The 16,335-nt window shown below is 47.2% G+C and overlaps 1 protein-coding gene across 3 annotated transcripts in view; it reads left to right on the top strand.

The window, feature by feature from the left end:
• Positions 1–5,067: 5,067 nt before the first annotated feature.
• The window catches only part of DGCR2 (DiGeorge syndrome critical region gene 2), a 48,867-nt gene continuing 37,599 nt past the window's right edge, over positions 5,068–16,335 (top strand). For all 3 annotated transcript variants that reach the window (XM_075718573.1, XM_075718571.1, XM_075718572.1), the window contains exon 1: positions 5,068–5,146. In XM_075718573.1, coding sequence (XP_075574688.1) covers positions 5,068–5,146 — 79 coding nt within the window. The remainder of the gene's footprint in view (positions 5,147–16,335) is intronic.

Genomic DNA, 16,335 nt, shown 5'->3' with positions numbered 1-16,335 from the left:
TGGATGGAGTGTACATGTGGGTTGGAAGCAGGATGGGGCATGCATCTTCCACAGCATTTCAAACTGGTCATGCTCATACCAAGATGTAGCTGGAACAACAGAGAGGGGAATATGATATCTGAGAATGATTAGTTCCTTAGTTCCATGTTATGCAATTCATGCTTAAAAGCAGATTGGATTAAATATCCTGCGGGATGGCATTGGTTTTGTGTTTGCTCTCAAGTGAATTAACCTAGACAGCCCTACTAAAATCACAGTCTCGATTCTGCCAGACTGAAGGGCCTTCATGTGTTTGCTGGGAATGTAATTTATTTTCAGTGCAATGCTCTAAAACTGGATCTCTTGAAGGGGATGTAGTGCTCTTCAGATGGGCTATTCTTGTAACGCCTGCTGCAGTGTCTGGTCTCTGCTTCCTGCTGCAGTTCAGTCCCTGCTATCTGTAATTAGGGAAGCAGTAAACTCTTTGTTGCCAGATATTTTTGCTGCTGTAACCCTAGCAGATAATGTGCCTTAAAGGGCCAAATCCAGTGTGAAAAAACATCTTGGTTCTTGATGACTTGTGGGGTTTTTTCCCCCCCTTACATTTTTCAGAGAGTTATTTTCATTTTGCTGTTCCTGTATATCTGCATTTTCCTGTGTGCAAGGCCCAAGCATGCTTTCTCCCTCAGCCAGAATAGCACCCGGAGCTCTCCTAATGCTGCAGAGGCAGCTGGCAGCGAGCTTCGGCAGCAGCAGGGCTCTCCTGGGTGGCAGGGCTGGCTGCAGTGGGTTACCGGCTGCTCGCAAGAAATCGTGGGAGCCCCAGTGGACCTGGGGCCGCGTGGTGCGACACGGGGCTATAACATCGGCGCGTGCAGAGTCTGTGGGTGCTTGCATGTGCAGGGGGGCTTGGCTCCTTGCTCTACGTAGGAAAGAAGATGAGGTACCACAAGGGATTCTTGTTCTTATAAGTGGATGGGAAAGGGGGGGAGGGGATTATGGCTGATTTGGGGAACAGCAGGATGTAATTCTTAGAGAGAAAGTTGCAAGAACCGTTAGTGAAGAGCCAGTGAGGATGAGGGATGAGTTGCTGTAACCTGGATGGAGAAGGCAGACTCAGCTGCCTTAAAGAAGCAAAACACCAATTACACCAGGGATGACTGCTGCTCTTTTCTTTGTGGGGCACAGGTAAGAAAATGCTAAGCAGCAGACAAGCAGCAACACAGAGTTTGGTGAGGCGAGTGAGAAGAGAAACTCTTACAATCACCCCATGCCATACTTTGAGCAAACAGCCAGGCCAGAGCGGTCATGGGAGCAGTGAGGCTACTGCCTTGGGGCAGGAGGCTGCACTCCAGCTTAGTTTTGCTGATCCCTTGCAGCCCATATGAGCCGTGTCTTGCAGCAATGGGACTTCCTAAAGGCACTGAGCCCCAAGCTGGTTCCCTCTGCAATTCACGTTCAGGGCCGAGAGCATTTCCCTGGGGCAGAAGTAGCCACCCCTGCATGGTGCAGGGGGTGTGCAGAGGCTGCAGCTTTGCACCCACCTGAAAGCAGGTTCCAGTAAGGGCTGGGGCTCTCTGCACTGCTTTCTGCTTCTCTGATTATTTAGCTCGGAAGGGAAGGTGTGGTTGGAGATGCTTTGTTGTTTTGGAGGACTGGGCTATTTCTCTGCAAAACCAAAGAAAATGAATCCACTCAGTCAGGGGAGGGGGAGATGGGGCAATTCCCACTTTCTCGTATTTGCATTTGTTGCCTCAATCCCAACTCAGTACAGCTGGCCCCACAGCAGCCAGCTGCAAACCCCAGCTCAGAGTCAGGCCAGGGCGAGAGCTGGGTTTGGCCACCCTCCCCATGAGCCCCTTCCCTCTGCTCCTCCCAGGCACGGCAGCTTTTCTCTGCCACTTTTTGGGCACAGGTGATCTGCACTCACTGGTTAGAGAAACACTTGCTCCCAGTAGGAAACTGGGAGTGCCTGGGATGTGCCAGCTGCCGCGCGGCCTGGGCAGAGGCACTCACTGTGTTTTTGTTAGCATGCTCTGTCCTCACCCCTCCTGCCCGGGGCATCGTGCTGGCCCCGGCTCTCCCCGGCGCAGCCCCCCGGTGCCCTGGCCCTCCTGCCTGGGGGCTTGGGGCCGGTGCGGCCGAACGGGGCGGCCCTGCCTCGCACCTGCCTGTGGCTCAGCCAGGGCATTGATGGGATCGTAATGTCGGTCTCTGCCAGCGTTACATTGCTCAGCATGGCACAGCCCAGGGAACTGGGTGCCTCTTACCCTTCACCTTTGTGCTCCTGTGTTGCTGGGCCATTTATTGCCTGTTTACTCAGAGGTGCTGTGCAGGTTGTGGTGCTCGCTTGGCACATGTGCGTGCTCCAGACCTGCCTCTTTTCAGAGCCGGCAGGACACTGTGGGCTGTGGCGTGAGGAAACGAGGTCTGTGTTTTCTTGGGTCAAAAGCCAGGGAGAAACAGCATGTGCCCCATCTGCAACGGGAGAGCTGCTCTCATGCCAGAGGCACTGCAGGGCATTTACTTATACATGGGTGATGAGGTGTCATGGGCTTGGGGCGGATAAGGAATGTCCTGGATCAATCTGGGGTCAGCATATGTGGCTGCGTTGCAGAAGCTGGGCTGAAAACAGCCTCTCCCCACAGCATCCCTTGGGAGGAACAAAGCTGGGGAATCTGACGCTTGTGCCTTCGTGCTGGAGGATGTTGTCACGCTTCAGGTCCCCACGAACATTCAGATCATGACAGCATTTGGCAGCATGTGAGAGCTGGCAAAATGGGGTTTGGCCTAAATCTTCAGGCAATCCTCCGCTGCTTGTGACGCACTCCAGCACGCGCATCCCCCGCCACGCAGCCCTTCTGGGGCCCTGCAGGGCTCGCAGTTCTGGGTGATGGAGCCATGGCTGACGCTTGCTGCTATCCCAGCTCTGCGGTCTTTGTGGGCACCAATTTCCACTGCCACGTCAAACTTTACATTTAGCTTTAGGAATAACGTCTCTCTGATGCTGCTGACCTGAGCATGGCAACAGCTCCTGTGGGGCCGGAGGCAGCGAGTGCCCAAGAAAACCCGCAGAAGCCCCTGTCCCTCTGCATGTGGGTCGGCAGCCAGCGTCCAGCCCGGGCAGTGGCTGGGGGGGAGGCAGAAGCAACGTGAGAACAGAGGTATCTGTACATCCATTGGGAATGCCCCTGAGGGAGGTTTGCTGCTGGGTTTAGTGAGTAACTGGTACTAACAGCGAAACGGGGAGTATATGATTGGGTTAAAATAGTCCTTACTGGAATTTCCATGTTTAATTTGAGAACTTCACATTGTAGCATAAAAGTGAAAAGTACTTTGTTGTGAGATACTTCCAGATACTTTAGTTCAACAAAATCAAAACAATATAAAAAATTCCCAGGCAGCTCCCTAGCTTTTGGCTTTACTGAAAAGCTGGAATTCCCTGCAGAGGAAGGTGCCAGTTCCCTGCAACCGCAGCAGCCACTGTGGGTTGGCTGCCATGCCCTGGTGCTGCCCAAACACTGCTTGTCTGCTTCCCATCATCAGAGGAAATTCCAGGTCAATCTGGGCGGTGGGCACTGGAGGTAAAACTGCCTTTTGTTCCAAATGCCACCTGGGCTGGCCTCCGGCACGAGGGGAGTTGTGGCACTGGGGATAGTGCCACCTCCTCAGGCTGGGCTCCCTGTCAAGGACAGCCACCACCCTGCTCAGCCTGATGCGCAGCAACACCCAGGGTCAAATTCCTAAAGGCACCTGTCATTTGCAGGGCCATTAACAATGATCTGAGCTGCACAATTAGTTTTCTTTATGGGTTTCCCCTCTGTCTGGGCCTGGGAACTGGGAATGCAGTGTTTCCAGGAGGTATGGCCAGGGCCCTGGCACTGGGGGCATCCCAACATGGGGTGCTGGTTGTCGATATCACCCCTGCAGATGTGAAAACAGGGACTGTCTCACCCTGCGGTGGGCAGGCAGGAGCAGATTAATGAAGCAGGCAAATGGTGGTCAACCTTGGAGCCTGCTGGGGCTGGGAAACCCCAGTGCTTGGTGCCCCAGGGACAGGCAGGGTGACGGTGCTGGGGAGTCTCCGCAGCAGCAGGGAAAGGCTGTCGCAGCGGGGATGGAGGGGACAGGGAAAGGCTGTCGTGGGGGACAGAAGAGGCTGTTTCAGGCTGTTATGGAGGGGATGGGGAAAGGCTGTCTGGGGGTGACTGAGGTGAGCAGGAAAGGCCACCCCAGCTGGGGACAGGGAAATGCTGTCCCAGGGGGACAAAGGGGACCGGTGGAGGCCATCCCAGTGGGGATGGAGGGAACTGGGCAAGGCCATCCTGGGGGTATGGAGGGGCCTGCATTGCCATCCCGGTGAGGACAGAGGGGACAGGCAGAGGCCACCCCGGGAGGACGGTGGTGGCTGGCAGTGGCCATCCCGGGGGACAGAGGGGACCGGTGGGAGCTGTCCTGGTGGGGACAGAGGGGAGCGGTAGAGGCCATTCTGCGGGGACGGAGGCGGCTGGCGATGACCCCCCCCCGGGGGGACGGAAGGGACCGGGCAAGGCCATCCCGGGGGGGACAGAGGGGACCGGTGGAGGCCGTCCCGGGGGGCGGAAGCCGCCGGTGAGCCGCACGTCCCGGCTGCAGCCACCGCGCCCTCCGCCCGTGCCCGCTGCCGCCGACCCCCGCCCCGCTCGGCCCCGCCCATCCCCGTTGTGGGCGGGGCGTGTGCAGATACGGGCTCTCGGCACCGCCCCCGCGCCGCCGATTGGCCGAGCGGCGCCGGAGGGGAGGGGGGCGTGGCGGCGCGGGGGGAAGGCGGTGGGGAGGTGCGGCCGCCATCTTGTGCGTCGCCGGAGCCAGGCGAGCGGCCCGCAGCGTGGCGCCGCCCGACCCCCGCGCTGCTCCCGCCGCAGCCGTCGCCGCAGCCAGGGCCGCTGGCTCCCGCCCGGGGGCGGCGGCGGACGGGGGAGGGGAAGAGCTCGGTGCTGACGGGAGCCCCCCGCGGGCCCGGCGGCGGCGGCCCCTCCTCCCGCCGCCTCTCGCGTCCCTCCCCGCGGGTTTGTGGCGCTGCGCCGGGGGAGGATGAACGGAGGATAAATGGTGCCCAAGGCGGACAGCGGCACCTTCCTCCTCCTCTTCCTCCTGGTGCTGAGCATCACCGAGCCGCTGCGGCCAGGTAGGGGCGGCGGGGCCGGGGGTGCCGGTCCTCCCTCCTCAGCCTGCGGGCGGGTCCCGGGCCCAGAGCCGTGCGGGGGGCGCCGGGGCTCCCCTGGGGCTGGAGGGAGAGCGAGCGGCGGGCCCGGGCGAGAGCCGCCCGTGGGCGCGGGAGGCCGGCCGGGGTGGCCTCCGGTGAGCAGCGTCCCTGGGAGGTCAGCGCGGACGGGTGCGGAGGGGCGCCGGTGCCGTTTCCCCCCCGCCGGGGATGGGGCGCCGGGAGGGGTCCGGCTCTGGGGTCGCCATGGCCCAAAGCCGGTCCCAGGCTCAGGGGTTGGTTATGGTTCTGTCCACGGCATCTCTGCCGCTTCGGTACACTTTTTAAAAGAGATGTGACCTGGCCGAGTCATGGGCTGAAACGTCGGTCCCCCGTGCTGGCTGGCTGGGTCTTGAGAGGGCTGTGAGTTAGGGTAAAAAAAAAATAATTTAAACTTTGAAAGCTTAGGTAGAAAACTACATAACCCTACAGTTAATTAGCAGTGGAAATGTGGTGGCATGACTGAGTTTTCAGGTGCTTCTTCCTTAACTGTTTTGATGTTGTGGGCCTTGGGTGCCAACAAAACAACACAAAAACCTCACTTTCAAAGTGCCATATGATCATGCCAAAAAGAATAAAAACCCCTGTTTCATCTCGGTTCGTATGTCATCTTCCTAGTTCTGTTTTTGCTTCTTTTAGGGAAATAATTTAGTGATGGAGTTTGTGTGGTAGCTGCTAGGCATGGTGCTTTAACATGTTAAGATGATTAACTGTCAAGAAATCGTTGGTGTTTGCTGGTTGAAAATGCCTGCTTTTTTGAGCTACATCGCTCAGTTGGAGGTTTTTTTCGGGTGTTGAACTCGCTTGGAGCTTGGCAGAGCCCTCGTGTATCTTGGGCTGCTCTTGCCAGAGAGCATTGGTAGCCAAGGTGTGAGGCTGCCTGGAGTGGCTTTGCAGGTTTGGAAACTGTCCTCCCGTCACATAGTGCGACTGCTCCTGGGTGATACTTGCTCCTTTGTAAATAGGAGAGTAAGAATGACGGTGGTGTTATTGTAACTTTGAAATCCCCTTGTTCTTTCTCTTCAAAATAACTTTTATGACCCAGACTAATAAAACGTAACAGTATTAGTAAACTGCGTTTAAGCAAGTTCGCCGTACGGCTGAAACACAATTGGGTCAGTGTAGGCAGTCTATTGAAATAACTAACTTAGATGTTGAAACTGCTCTGTGTGTGCCTTGTTTTGTTTTAGCTTGTTTTTTTGGCAGTGCAGTGTATATATAGGGCTTATGATATGCTCTTAAGTAGCCAAAAAAACCCCCAAAAAACCTATGGAGTTGCTAACTTAGTATTATTACAGCTAGAGGCTTTTATGTAGGAGAAGATACTATGTAAAACTGATTTCAAGCAACTTCCTTTAGAGCTGGCACTAAGTGCTACAGGCAGCTGAATTGCTGGTTGAAAAGGTTCAGCAGAGATTCATAGCTGTCTGTGTACTTTTACAGGTAGGTAGATTTGACCATGAACTCTGTTGGTGTTGAGTGTTGTAGCCTTCTAGAAATTAGAAAATGGAATTTTCCATATTGTGTCAGAACATTTGTCACTCCAGTTTGATATCAAATCTCTGTCAGCAGCTGATGCTTGATGGATGAAGACAGGTTTTTCACTGAGGTTTGCTTCTTTAAGGCAAATGAATTTTTTTCGCTGGTGCTGTAATGTATCTACTTTAGAGATTTGTGGTGCTGTAGCCACATTGGCAGAAGCATCCTTCTTGTGAACAAACCCTAACTCATCTGCTCAGGTTATACACCACTGGCTTTGAAACCTCTAGCATTAGGATTCCTCTATGGCAACTCCATATACATTCCTATAATTTTGCTTGAACTATATGTATTTCTGAACCTTAACGTGAAGTAATCCAACTGGATGTAGTGTTGCAGCTGGAATTCCTTGCTGTATGAGGAATTTCTGAATTCCATTTGGAATACACTCATACATCCTGTTTACTTGGAGGCTCTGGATGAGTGTGGTGGTTGAGCTGTCCATGGTGATGCCTCTCTTTCCTCCTCAGAAGAGAGCCCATTGCTTCAGGGTGGTCTCGCATCTTTTGGCCAACATTGTTTTCTTTTTGCTTGCTTCATTTAATATCTGGAATCTACCATCTCAAATGGATCACCCATTTAGTAGATTAAATAGTATGTGGATTGATCCTGAAACAAAAGGTGCAAATAGGGAAAATCTGGTTCATGCAAGTACAGAGAATGTACAGAATCAAATTTATAATTTTAATCGATGGTGAAGAAGTCTCCCTTGTCTTTTTTGGGGAGGTGCATGGATTTCCTCAGAAAGGGAAGATTATTTGGTCTTAGAATTTATTTTCCTAGTGGTGTTTGTTTTTCTTTTTGCTTCTTTAAACCTGTGTATTGTAGCAACCGTCTTACTGGTTTAGGAAGGATGCCTGCAGCTTGCTTAGCTTAAATCTGTACTTGGAGCTATCAAATGAGTGCTGCAGAGTGATGGGAGGTTTTATGTACTCTGAGATGAATGTGTAGTCCCTTCACAATTCAGTCCCAGCGAATCAGGCACCTCTTTGTACTTCCATGTTAATTTGACACTAGCTTTGTACCCATGTTCTTGCTGTGCTCTTCAGATAAATAAAACCTTTTAAGCCTTCTCAACTATAGTATCTTTTCAGGCAATCTGAAAGGCAGTGATTTTACGTGGACCTATTTTTTCTGCATTTAGGGTGAGGTGGGTTTTAGTAAATTAGGAGAGAAATTAATTAAAATGTCCTTTTTTTCCTGATTTTTCTGTCTTGGTTACATGAGTCTGTTTTATGCTGCTGCCATCGCTAACAGCGTCAGGTACATCCAACATACCATGGCATCAGCCCTAGCTGTGGAGACTTGGGTTCCTGAATGTACTGTGGGCAGTGAGATTTTTCTGAGCCTGTGGACTTTTAATGGTAATCTTGTGCCTTTGAGAATCTCCACTTGGATTTTTTTGTCCCAGTGTTTCCCTCTTTCCCTTTCTAAGTGTTTTGACCATAAGTTGCTTATTTTGACTAGTTGCCTGCTTTATAATGCATTGTTGAAAGAGTTATTTTTAAGTAGGGCATTTTTTCTTGAGTTGTGTTACTCATTATGCGTTTGGAAGCTACTAATGTGAATTGAAGCTGAATGTGCCGGTCTTTTCCAACTATATGGGTGTACAGTGAAGGACTAACCTAGTATTTCCTTTAAAGACTTACTGAATTGATTATATCTGGTGTTCAGACACTTGTTTTGGGGGATATTTACCACAGTAGGGTTTGGCTTAGTAATATCTTTTCCGGGACAACTTAAAACATCTGCTTCAGGTTATCTGACTAGCTGGCTGAGAGCTGTTGTCTTTATGTGAAGGAATATTTCATTGCGTGTTAACTGAGTCACAATAAACTGTACTAGTGCTAGCTTGGATTTAGACCAAGTTTCTGAACACCAGTGGATTTCTTTCGGTTGTCGAAAGAGTATCAGAGATGTAAATTGTTACGAATTCAGTTTTGCAGCACAGTTTGAGAGTAGGTAAGAAGTTTCTGTTAATATCCCATTGCACAATCAAAAAGCAAAGGTTTTGGTGTCTTTATGTAACATTGGGAACTTAAACAGTCTGGAACGATCAGGATGACATGTTTCAGAATAGTGTTTAGAGGATTAATTAAGATCATCATCGCTAAAGGCAATAACATGTTTTCATATTTCTCTAACAAGATACTGCTGCTTGCTAATGGAAAACACTTAAACATGGTCAGGCTTTATATTGGATTTTGTAATAGTGGTTTAGTACAGAGCCTTGTGAATGTAGGTCATCGGGCTTTCTTATTAGAGCATTTGCCAGGCAGCTAAAAGCCAATTGAGTTCTCATTCTTGCAGCTCTTTTTTTCCACTTCAAAGCCAGATAGAGGAAGTAATTTTATTACCCAAGTTCTGTTTTTTGAAAATTTTGCACAACTTACCCAATCGGCAATGTTTAGAAAGACTTGTCAGTGCAAGTGGTTTAATTAAAAAGCCTCACAACTTTAGCTTAAAGTTTGAACTCTTCATATGCTTTGGTGCTTGCTTGTGTGCAGCTGGCGGTTTTGCTCTTACTAGTGGGGCGTTGGTATCTTGACACAATACAATTGACAAGTGTGTTTAAATTGCTAACTCTTTCTGGTCACTTAGTCAAAAGTTGTAGGCCTTAAATGCAAAGCAGAGCTCCTTGGAGTAGAAGTCTAAACAAACCCACAATCAACATCATTTCAAGGTGATCCACTTGTGCGCTGTGACTGAATATGTCTGGTTTTCACTAGTTGAATTGTACCAGTTAATTTGATTGGACACCCAAATATATCAGTCATAAAATGTGACCTGGGCCCAGCGTTCCTCTGCTCTAAAGGGAGTTCGTTGGTAGGCAAATAGAAGCCCTTATTTTGCTTTTTGTTCACTGTCTCTACCTTAGTGAGAGCTGTGGTGGGTAATATTTATTCAGTTCCATGTTGTTGCTAACTACAGTCCCTGTCTTTGTATTTAGCTGAATTCCCAAGTGAGGGCTTCTAGGTGTGAGGGGCAGAAGGGGTTTTATCACACCTTGTGAGTTAGTTTAGCTGAAAGTAGGGCTGGCCTGTCTTCCAGTCTTATGTTCCCCCCTCATCCCCTTACTACTTAATCCACTGGTTTTAGGGGTTGGTTTTTTGCTTCCTACTGTTACATATTAGTGTGCTCTTTTCCTGGTGTTCCTGTGCTCTGCTGTTTGCTGCTGTTATGTGCTGCAAAGTGAGGCTGATGGATTTGAAAAGGCTTTCTTGCGGCTGCTATCAGTGTAGCAGAGAGACAAGGCACAAGGTATCAGACCTTATTAGCAGGTCTGATACTTTAAGACTGGTAATTCCTAATGTTAATTATAAGGCAAAATTTTTGAGGTGTGAGTGGGTTTGCTACTAGCTGAGGCTACAAAGTAAGGGAGAAGAAAGGCGTCAGTAGGCAGAGGGCTGCTTGCATGCATCGCTCTGGTTCTGAGAAGTAATAAAACAGGAGGGGAACTTGGGGATTTGCAGACATGTGACTTCTGTGTCCTTGCGGCAGGTGTGGGAGTAGAGGAAGGGTAGGCCAGAAAAGCAGAAGTGATGGAGAAGAGAGCACTGCTGCATCTTCTCTCTGTAGCGGGAGGAAGCAGCTGTGGAAGCGCTACTTCTTTCTCAGTAGTTAGGGGGGAAAGGCACAGCTAGCTTGGAGAGAGGAATTTCAGATGCTGAGTATGAAAGATGTAAAATCCCCTAGCGAATGTCAGAAAACCAGCCAAGACTTCAATGAATTATTCCGTCCCCTGAAATTACCTTTGTTAGGGCTGGTTTTGGTGTTGAATTTTAATGCAGGAGTAGTAACCGCCTTTAGAATCCATCTTTGAATAATGCCTGGGTCTCTGGGTTTTTACGTGGTTATTTCTAGCAACTTTTATAAGGTCTGGTTTCATCCTGTGGGATACATATAAATAACTTCTTTCGTGATTAGCAGAACTTCCCGTTGTGCTCATATGCGTTGCACCGTGGCAGAGCCACTGTATCCCGAATCGAACTTCTGGTACCTGAAGTGTGGCCAGAGCAGAACCTGGAAACAGCTCAGTGGCATCGCCGCTCCTGCCCTTCAGCACCGCTTGGGTGCTTGAGTTTGTTTTGTATTTTGAAACGAAGTAAGAGTGTGAGGGGTTCCTGCACTGATAGACTGAACAAGGAAGTCCTTGAGATAGAAAAAAACCAGATCGTGGCTAATGGCAGGCTTGATGAGAGGCTCTGCTAATCTTTGCCTGCGTGATTTCAAGGGCTAACCTGTGATGGGAAAAGGCTTCCTAATCTTTTGTTCTGAGTAGACTGATAGAAAATTATGGCTAGAAGGGGTACTAAGAGGTGGGGTTGTCCGTCTTCCTGTCCCAAAACAAAATCTAAACCCAGGCAATTCTTGAAGGGTATTTGTCTAGCACATTTTTAATGTTTTTCTATGATAGAGACTCCAAACACCAGATTCTTTTGGTAAGTCTCGTTGCTAGTCTGTTGCTTGTTCTGCAGTTGCAGCTTATTCTTCCTGTCTAAATACAGTGTCGTGCATGTGTCCCCCTCATGCTACAGTTACAAAGAACAGTTTGCCGTTTCCCCAAGACTGTGCAGGTGCCAGGACCCACCAGTTTTTCAGCAGCGATAAGTGTGGGAGGTGCCTGGTGGTGCCCATTCCTTCCTGGCTTTCCACTCTCTGGAAGGGTTTATGTACCATTCAAGAGCCTTGCATGGCAGGCTCACACCTTTGCATTGTATTTCCAGTGGTGGTTTTGTAGAGGACCTATTGAGTCGAAGAGAAATCACAGATAGTTTGGTGAAGTCATTGATGAGCTGTAGCAGAACTCTAGCAACCGGGTTGCTTAAAAATGTGAGTTTGGGATTAACCTTTAATCCACATTCCCCAAACTGTGAAATCCTCTGGCATCTTGTGGTTTCCTGGGAAACTTTTAATTTTGTCTTTGTATTAAAGGGTCAGCCTGCTCATTCTGGGTTTGATGTACAGCACTTTAATGGTATTTGCTATACGGAACTCCTAAGGAAGTTGTTATTAGTGTTTGATGCCTATCATTTAGATTATTTAGAAATACAATTTTCAATTTAATAGAAGTTGAGAGTTGCCTCATTAACTATAGCTAAACAAAATAACATTCAGCTTCCTAGTTAATTAAAATTGGTTGATCTAACCATTATATTTAGCTTCTGTTTATTGATTAGCGCTTTGCAATTGTCAGCCAGTTTGGTGGGTGGAAATGTAGAATTAGCTTTTGGTGGCTGCTCTGGGGACATTCCCTGCTCCTCTGTCCTTTAACTTACTTGTTTTTCTTTGTCATGTTTTCATTAGTGTAACTTTTTTTCCCTGTGTTGCCTTCTCTTTCATATACCTCCTCTGCTGTGCTTCCTTGTACCTTTCCCACTATGAGACCAGTTACTTGGGGTAGCCAGTGAAATTACTTGGGAACCAAAGCTAGTAGAAAAATGGAATGAAGTACTGTTTCTGGTAGAACGATGCTGGGTGTTCTGGGCTGGCTGCAACTGTGTTTTCTTGAGGGGGCTTCAGGTGTCACTTTGAAATGCTGAAGCCTGCATTGGTTTGTGTTTTGACACTCAAATCTGCATTGCAGAGTGGGCAATACGACAGCAGCTGAGGTTTGAAGTGGGTGAGCGCAGCCTTTAGATCTGTATGGAGGGAGGTCAGCTCCAGCCTGGACTGTGGCTCTCCCAGCCCAGCTCTGCCCTCAGATCTCTGTGGGAAGGTAGATGGGCTGAAACTAGGGTAGGTGTCAAGCACCACCTTTGCATGAGTGAGAAGAATGTTACATAAAACTGAGTTAGTGTTGTCCTTCAGTATCTGTATGTTTTGTCTGTGCTAATATCTCTTTAGCAATTTAAATAAAAAGGTTTCTTCTGACTTAAAAGTAACATGCCTTCTTTTATACACTTTAAAAGAAAGCAAATAATCCTGCTTCTAACACCTGCTTGCATTTTGCTACTCTGTGCCCAAGTAGCATATGTACTCTATTAATGAGATCTTGGAAAAAATCTTTATGAAAAATTGTGGATCTTGCAGGAGTGAGAGAGATCTAAGTACAAAGACTTAATCAGAAGCATCGTTCCCCCTCGATTCTGGTAGTAAGTAGATTGGAGAGAGATCGTCCACGGGTGCTGTAGTATATCAGTGCTCATCTGTGTCTTTCTGAGCAATAATGGAGTTGAATGTAATTTTTCTATTGATGTCACAGCTAAAAAAATGGCAAAGATCAAATTTCATGGGATAGTACCTGACACACGTGCATAATAGAATCTGATGAGGAGCTGAAGAGTGCTGGCAGTACTTGAGCTGTTAGAAGGTGTGGGGAATGAGAAAACTACTCTTAAAGGTTTAAATGCCTTTTTATAAATGGGTCGGACTTTTATTTGCTGGCTTCTGATATAACTATTAAACTTAGGGGGTTGGTGTATGAAATTGCTGTTCAGGTATTTGTTTTACCATGGAAGAAGAAAGCACAGTATCTCGTACAACGTGGACAAATGCAGCAGTGACTAACATTGGCTGCATTCCTGCTGTGTTCGGCTTCAGTTGAGCAGGGGAATGCTATTCAAAGCATGAGCCATTTGCTCTCGTACACAACAGCCACTGCACCAGCTACTGTGCGAAGGATAAAATGGGTTTTCCATATTCGAGGTCAGAATATTTCTGTATATTGAATTTTTGCTTTTAAGTGTTCTAGGTGCTTTCTCATCAAGTCTTGTACAAGAAGTGAAGAAAAAAAAATGAAACGAGCACAAGGGTTTGGTTTTTTTTTTTAGTATGACCTGCATTTCAGTAGTGCTTACGTGCAGGTTTCCCGTCTCCCTGAATTGTTAGATTCTTGTTTAAGACCACGCTTCTTGTTTAAGACTGTGTCCTTCCTTAGGACCCTGTAGAGAGCTTCTTCCATGTTCATTTGGTTTTGAAATTAAGAAATGGTGTTAGTTTTTGGAGAGTGGAGGGTTTAAAAAGTATCTGATTTCATAGGTAGGATTTTGTCACCTGTTTGGCATTAAAGACTATTACAGTTCCTCATGTTTTAATTCAGCAAGGTATTTGAAATACTACTTGGCCTTAAATTCTATATTTTCATTAGATTTGTTTGGCTTGCTCATGTGATGAAAGTTTAAGGATAATCTTAAATACTATTGAATTCTGTACTGGGGAAAAAAAAAAAAGATGAGATGTTAACTTTTTTGTTTTCCTGCAAAGTAGGAACATGTGTTGTCTTGTAGAAAGTAAATGTACTTGATAACTAATACTGCTGAAATCTGGCAATTCCTACTTTCAATTTAATGGTGGCTACAAATTAGCCTTGATTGCTCTGACAGTACTTGAATTGCTGTTATCATGTTTCATCTGAATACTCTTCTTGTTGAAACCTGATCTAAAGAAAATACTAATACAGTTTGTGTAAAACTTTGGATTTAAATTTTTCTTTCCTCTGTGGAAAACTCTGATCTCTATAGAGTATTTGTTGGGTTTTAGCTTTTTTTTTTTTTAAATACCTGCAGTTTATTTGGTCAAAGGGAATACAGCTTCTTTCCCCGGTGATCCTTCTTAAGTGAAACCTGTTTTGCACAGGAACAAATATTCGTCCAAACTGACTTGGTAGGATGTGTACTTTTCTAATCCTGATAATATGGTTGGAAGAGGAGAGGTACTATCTCACATGCCTAGATTTTTGGGGGTATTTTGGGTAGGCAGCTACCAGTTAATAGCTTAAGATATGGCAGTACTTTCTAGATTACTTTTATCGGTAGTTTCTCTAGATTGCTTCTTAAAGGCTTTCCAACAAGCAGTTTGTGCAGAGACTGTCAGAAATTGGAAAAAAAAAATAAGTTCCTCATATTGAAATACTTTTGATTACCAGATTGGTCCTTCTAGGGTTGTTGGCACCGCTGTGTGGTTCTGGACATCCCAGAGGTGACTCTGAAATGTACTGGAGATTGTACTGGTGAAAGACCAGTGCAGATGCCTGCAGGGAGGAAAGACGTGCAGGTAATGCTGAAAACTTGCGAAGACAGAGCTGAGAACCAGATGCTTTCTCCCTGTTCAGAATGACCCCAGCTTTGTGAATAACTGCAAATAAGCAAGAAGAGTATGTGTACATTAATATGATGTTTTAGAGTATTTAGATGCAATGGAGTATGAGGATCTTGTCATAAAAGCTGTGTTTAGAATAAGGTGAAGGTTTGAGGTGAGGATTGAGGATGGAATCTGGAAGTAGCTAAGCTGAGGTACCCATGTAGTTAAAGTATTTGTGGTGTATGTGGGATAATCCATCTGTCCTGACCTGGGTATATGGATTGTAGGAGAGAAAGTACTGTTTGTGATGGTGCTCTTTTCTGGACAGAATTGATGACTTGCTGAGTATTTCACTATTGATGTCATTCTTAATGGACTTTTTTTTGGTTGCTGCATTTATTAGGAGAATTAATATGTTGTGTGTGTGACTGTATTTACATTCTGTGTGAGGAATACTGCTATTTTCCTAGCACCCATGAGCATGTTTCATAAGTAGTGGGGTTTAATGAAACCTGGACTCCAACGGGCTTGTCTCCTGTGTCCCTGTACTTCCTCTGCTGTAGTAGCCTTGCCTGACACCACTGATTTAATAAGGCTGTGCTTTCCCCAGGTCCCCTCCGTCTGTCCAAAATACGTCCTCTGGCACGAGGAAGCTGGGAGTCCTGCAGGGTCTCGTGCAAGGGTTCGGTTACCCCAGCTCACCACATCCCTCTGCTGCCAGCTGGGAAGCCACCCCACCACGGTGACAGCGTGACACGCAGATGTGCTGGTGGGCTGGCAGCTGCTGAACAGTGCAAGCCATGTGGGGGTTTCCTGCCCTCTGAAGTTTGAGGCGGTCATTGTAGTTTCCTTTCCTTATTCTTTTCCTTTCTAAAACTTGCACTGCACACTGTATTTTTCTGGTCTTGACTTCTTTCTTAAGCTTGAGTAAAACTGGTTAGTGAGGTGTGATTGGCAGTTTCACTGAGCTACTTACCGCTCAGGCTTTCTTTAGGGAAAGGGACAAAAATTTGGTGCTGCATAGGTTTAGGTCACTTTGTCACTGTTGTACTAAAAGACTTAAGTCCCACCTAAGAGTGTACGAAATGTCTGAAGTCCTCAACAAGGTTGTTAGTATAGAGGAACTGTAGGCTTTAATTTTGAGCCATATGAAAGGGTTCTTGTGGACCCATGGCTTTGGTTTTGTTGGTACTGAATGCTCTTTGTGCCAGTGCTGTATTACGCTTTTCCCTTCTGCCTATTTGCTTACTATCATAATACAAGTTTCTTAGTGGGGAGGAAAATGTAAGCCTGTTGCTTAGCTGGTATCCTCACTGCTATGACAGTAAACTGTTTTCTAGTCTGGAATGTTGCACTGCCTAATTCACGGTATTCTTTTGGCTTATTTCAAGTAGCAAATTTGGTTTTAGCAGTACTGGGGAATGGGGAATACATTTTTTTCCTGTTTTAGCCTTAGGAATAAGTGTCCACATTCATAAAGCACAAAGTCTGTATTTTCTAAGTCTTAGGAAATCATAGCCAGGGTTCCCATTCAAGAAGCTCTGATGTTGTTG

This window comes from Pelecanus crispus, chromosome 11, assembly GCF_030463565.1.
Source record: "Pelecanus crispus isolate bPelCri1 chromosome 11, bPelCri1.pri, whole genome shotgun sequence".
Classification (NCBI taxonomy): domain Eukaryota; kingdom Metazoa; phylum Chordata; class Aves; order Pelecaniformes; family Pelecanidae; genus Pelecanus; species Pelecanus crispus.
This window is presented reverse-complemented; position numbering and strand designations above follow the sequence as displayed.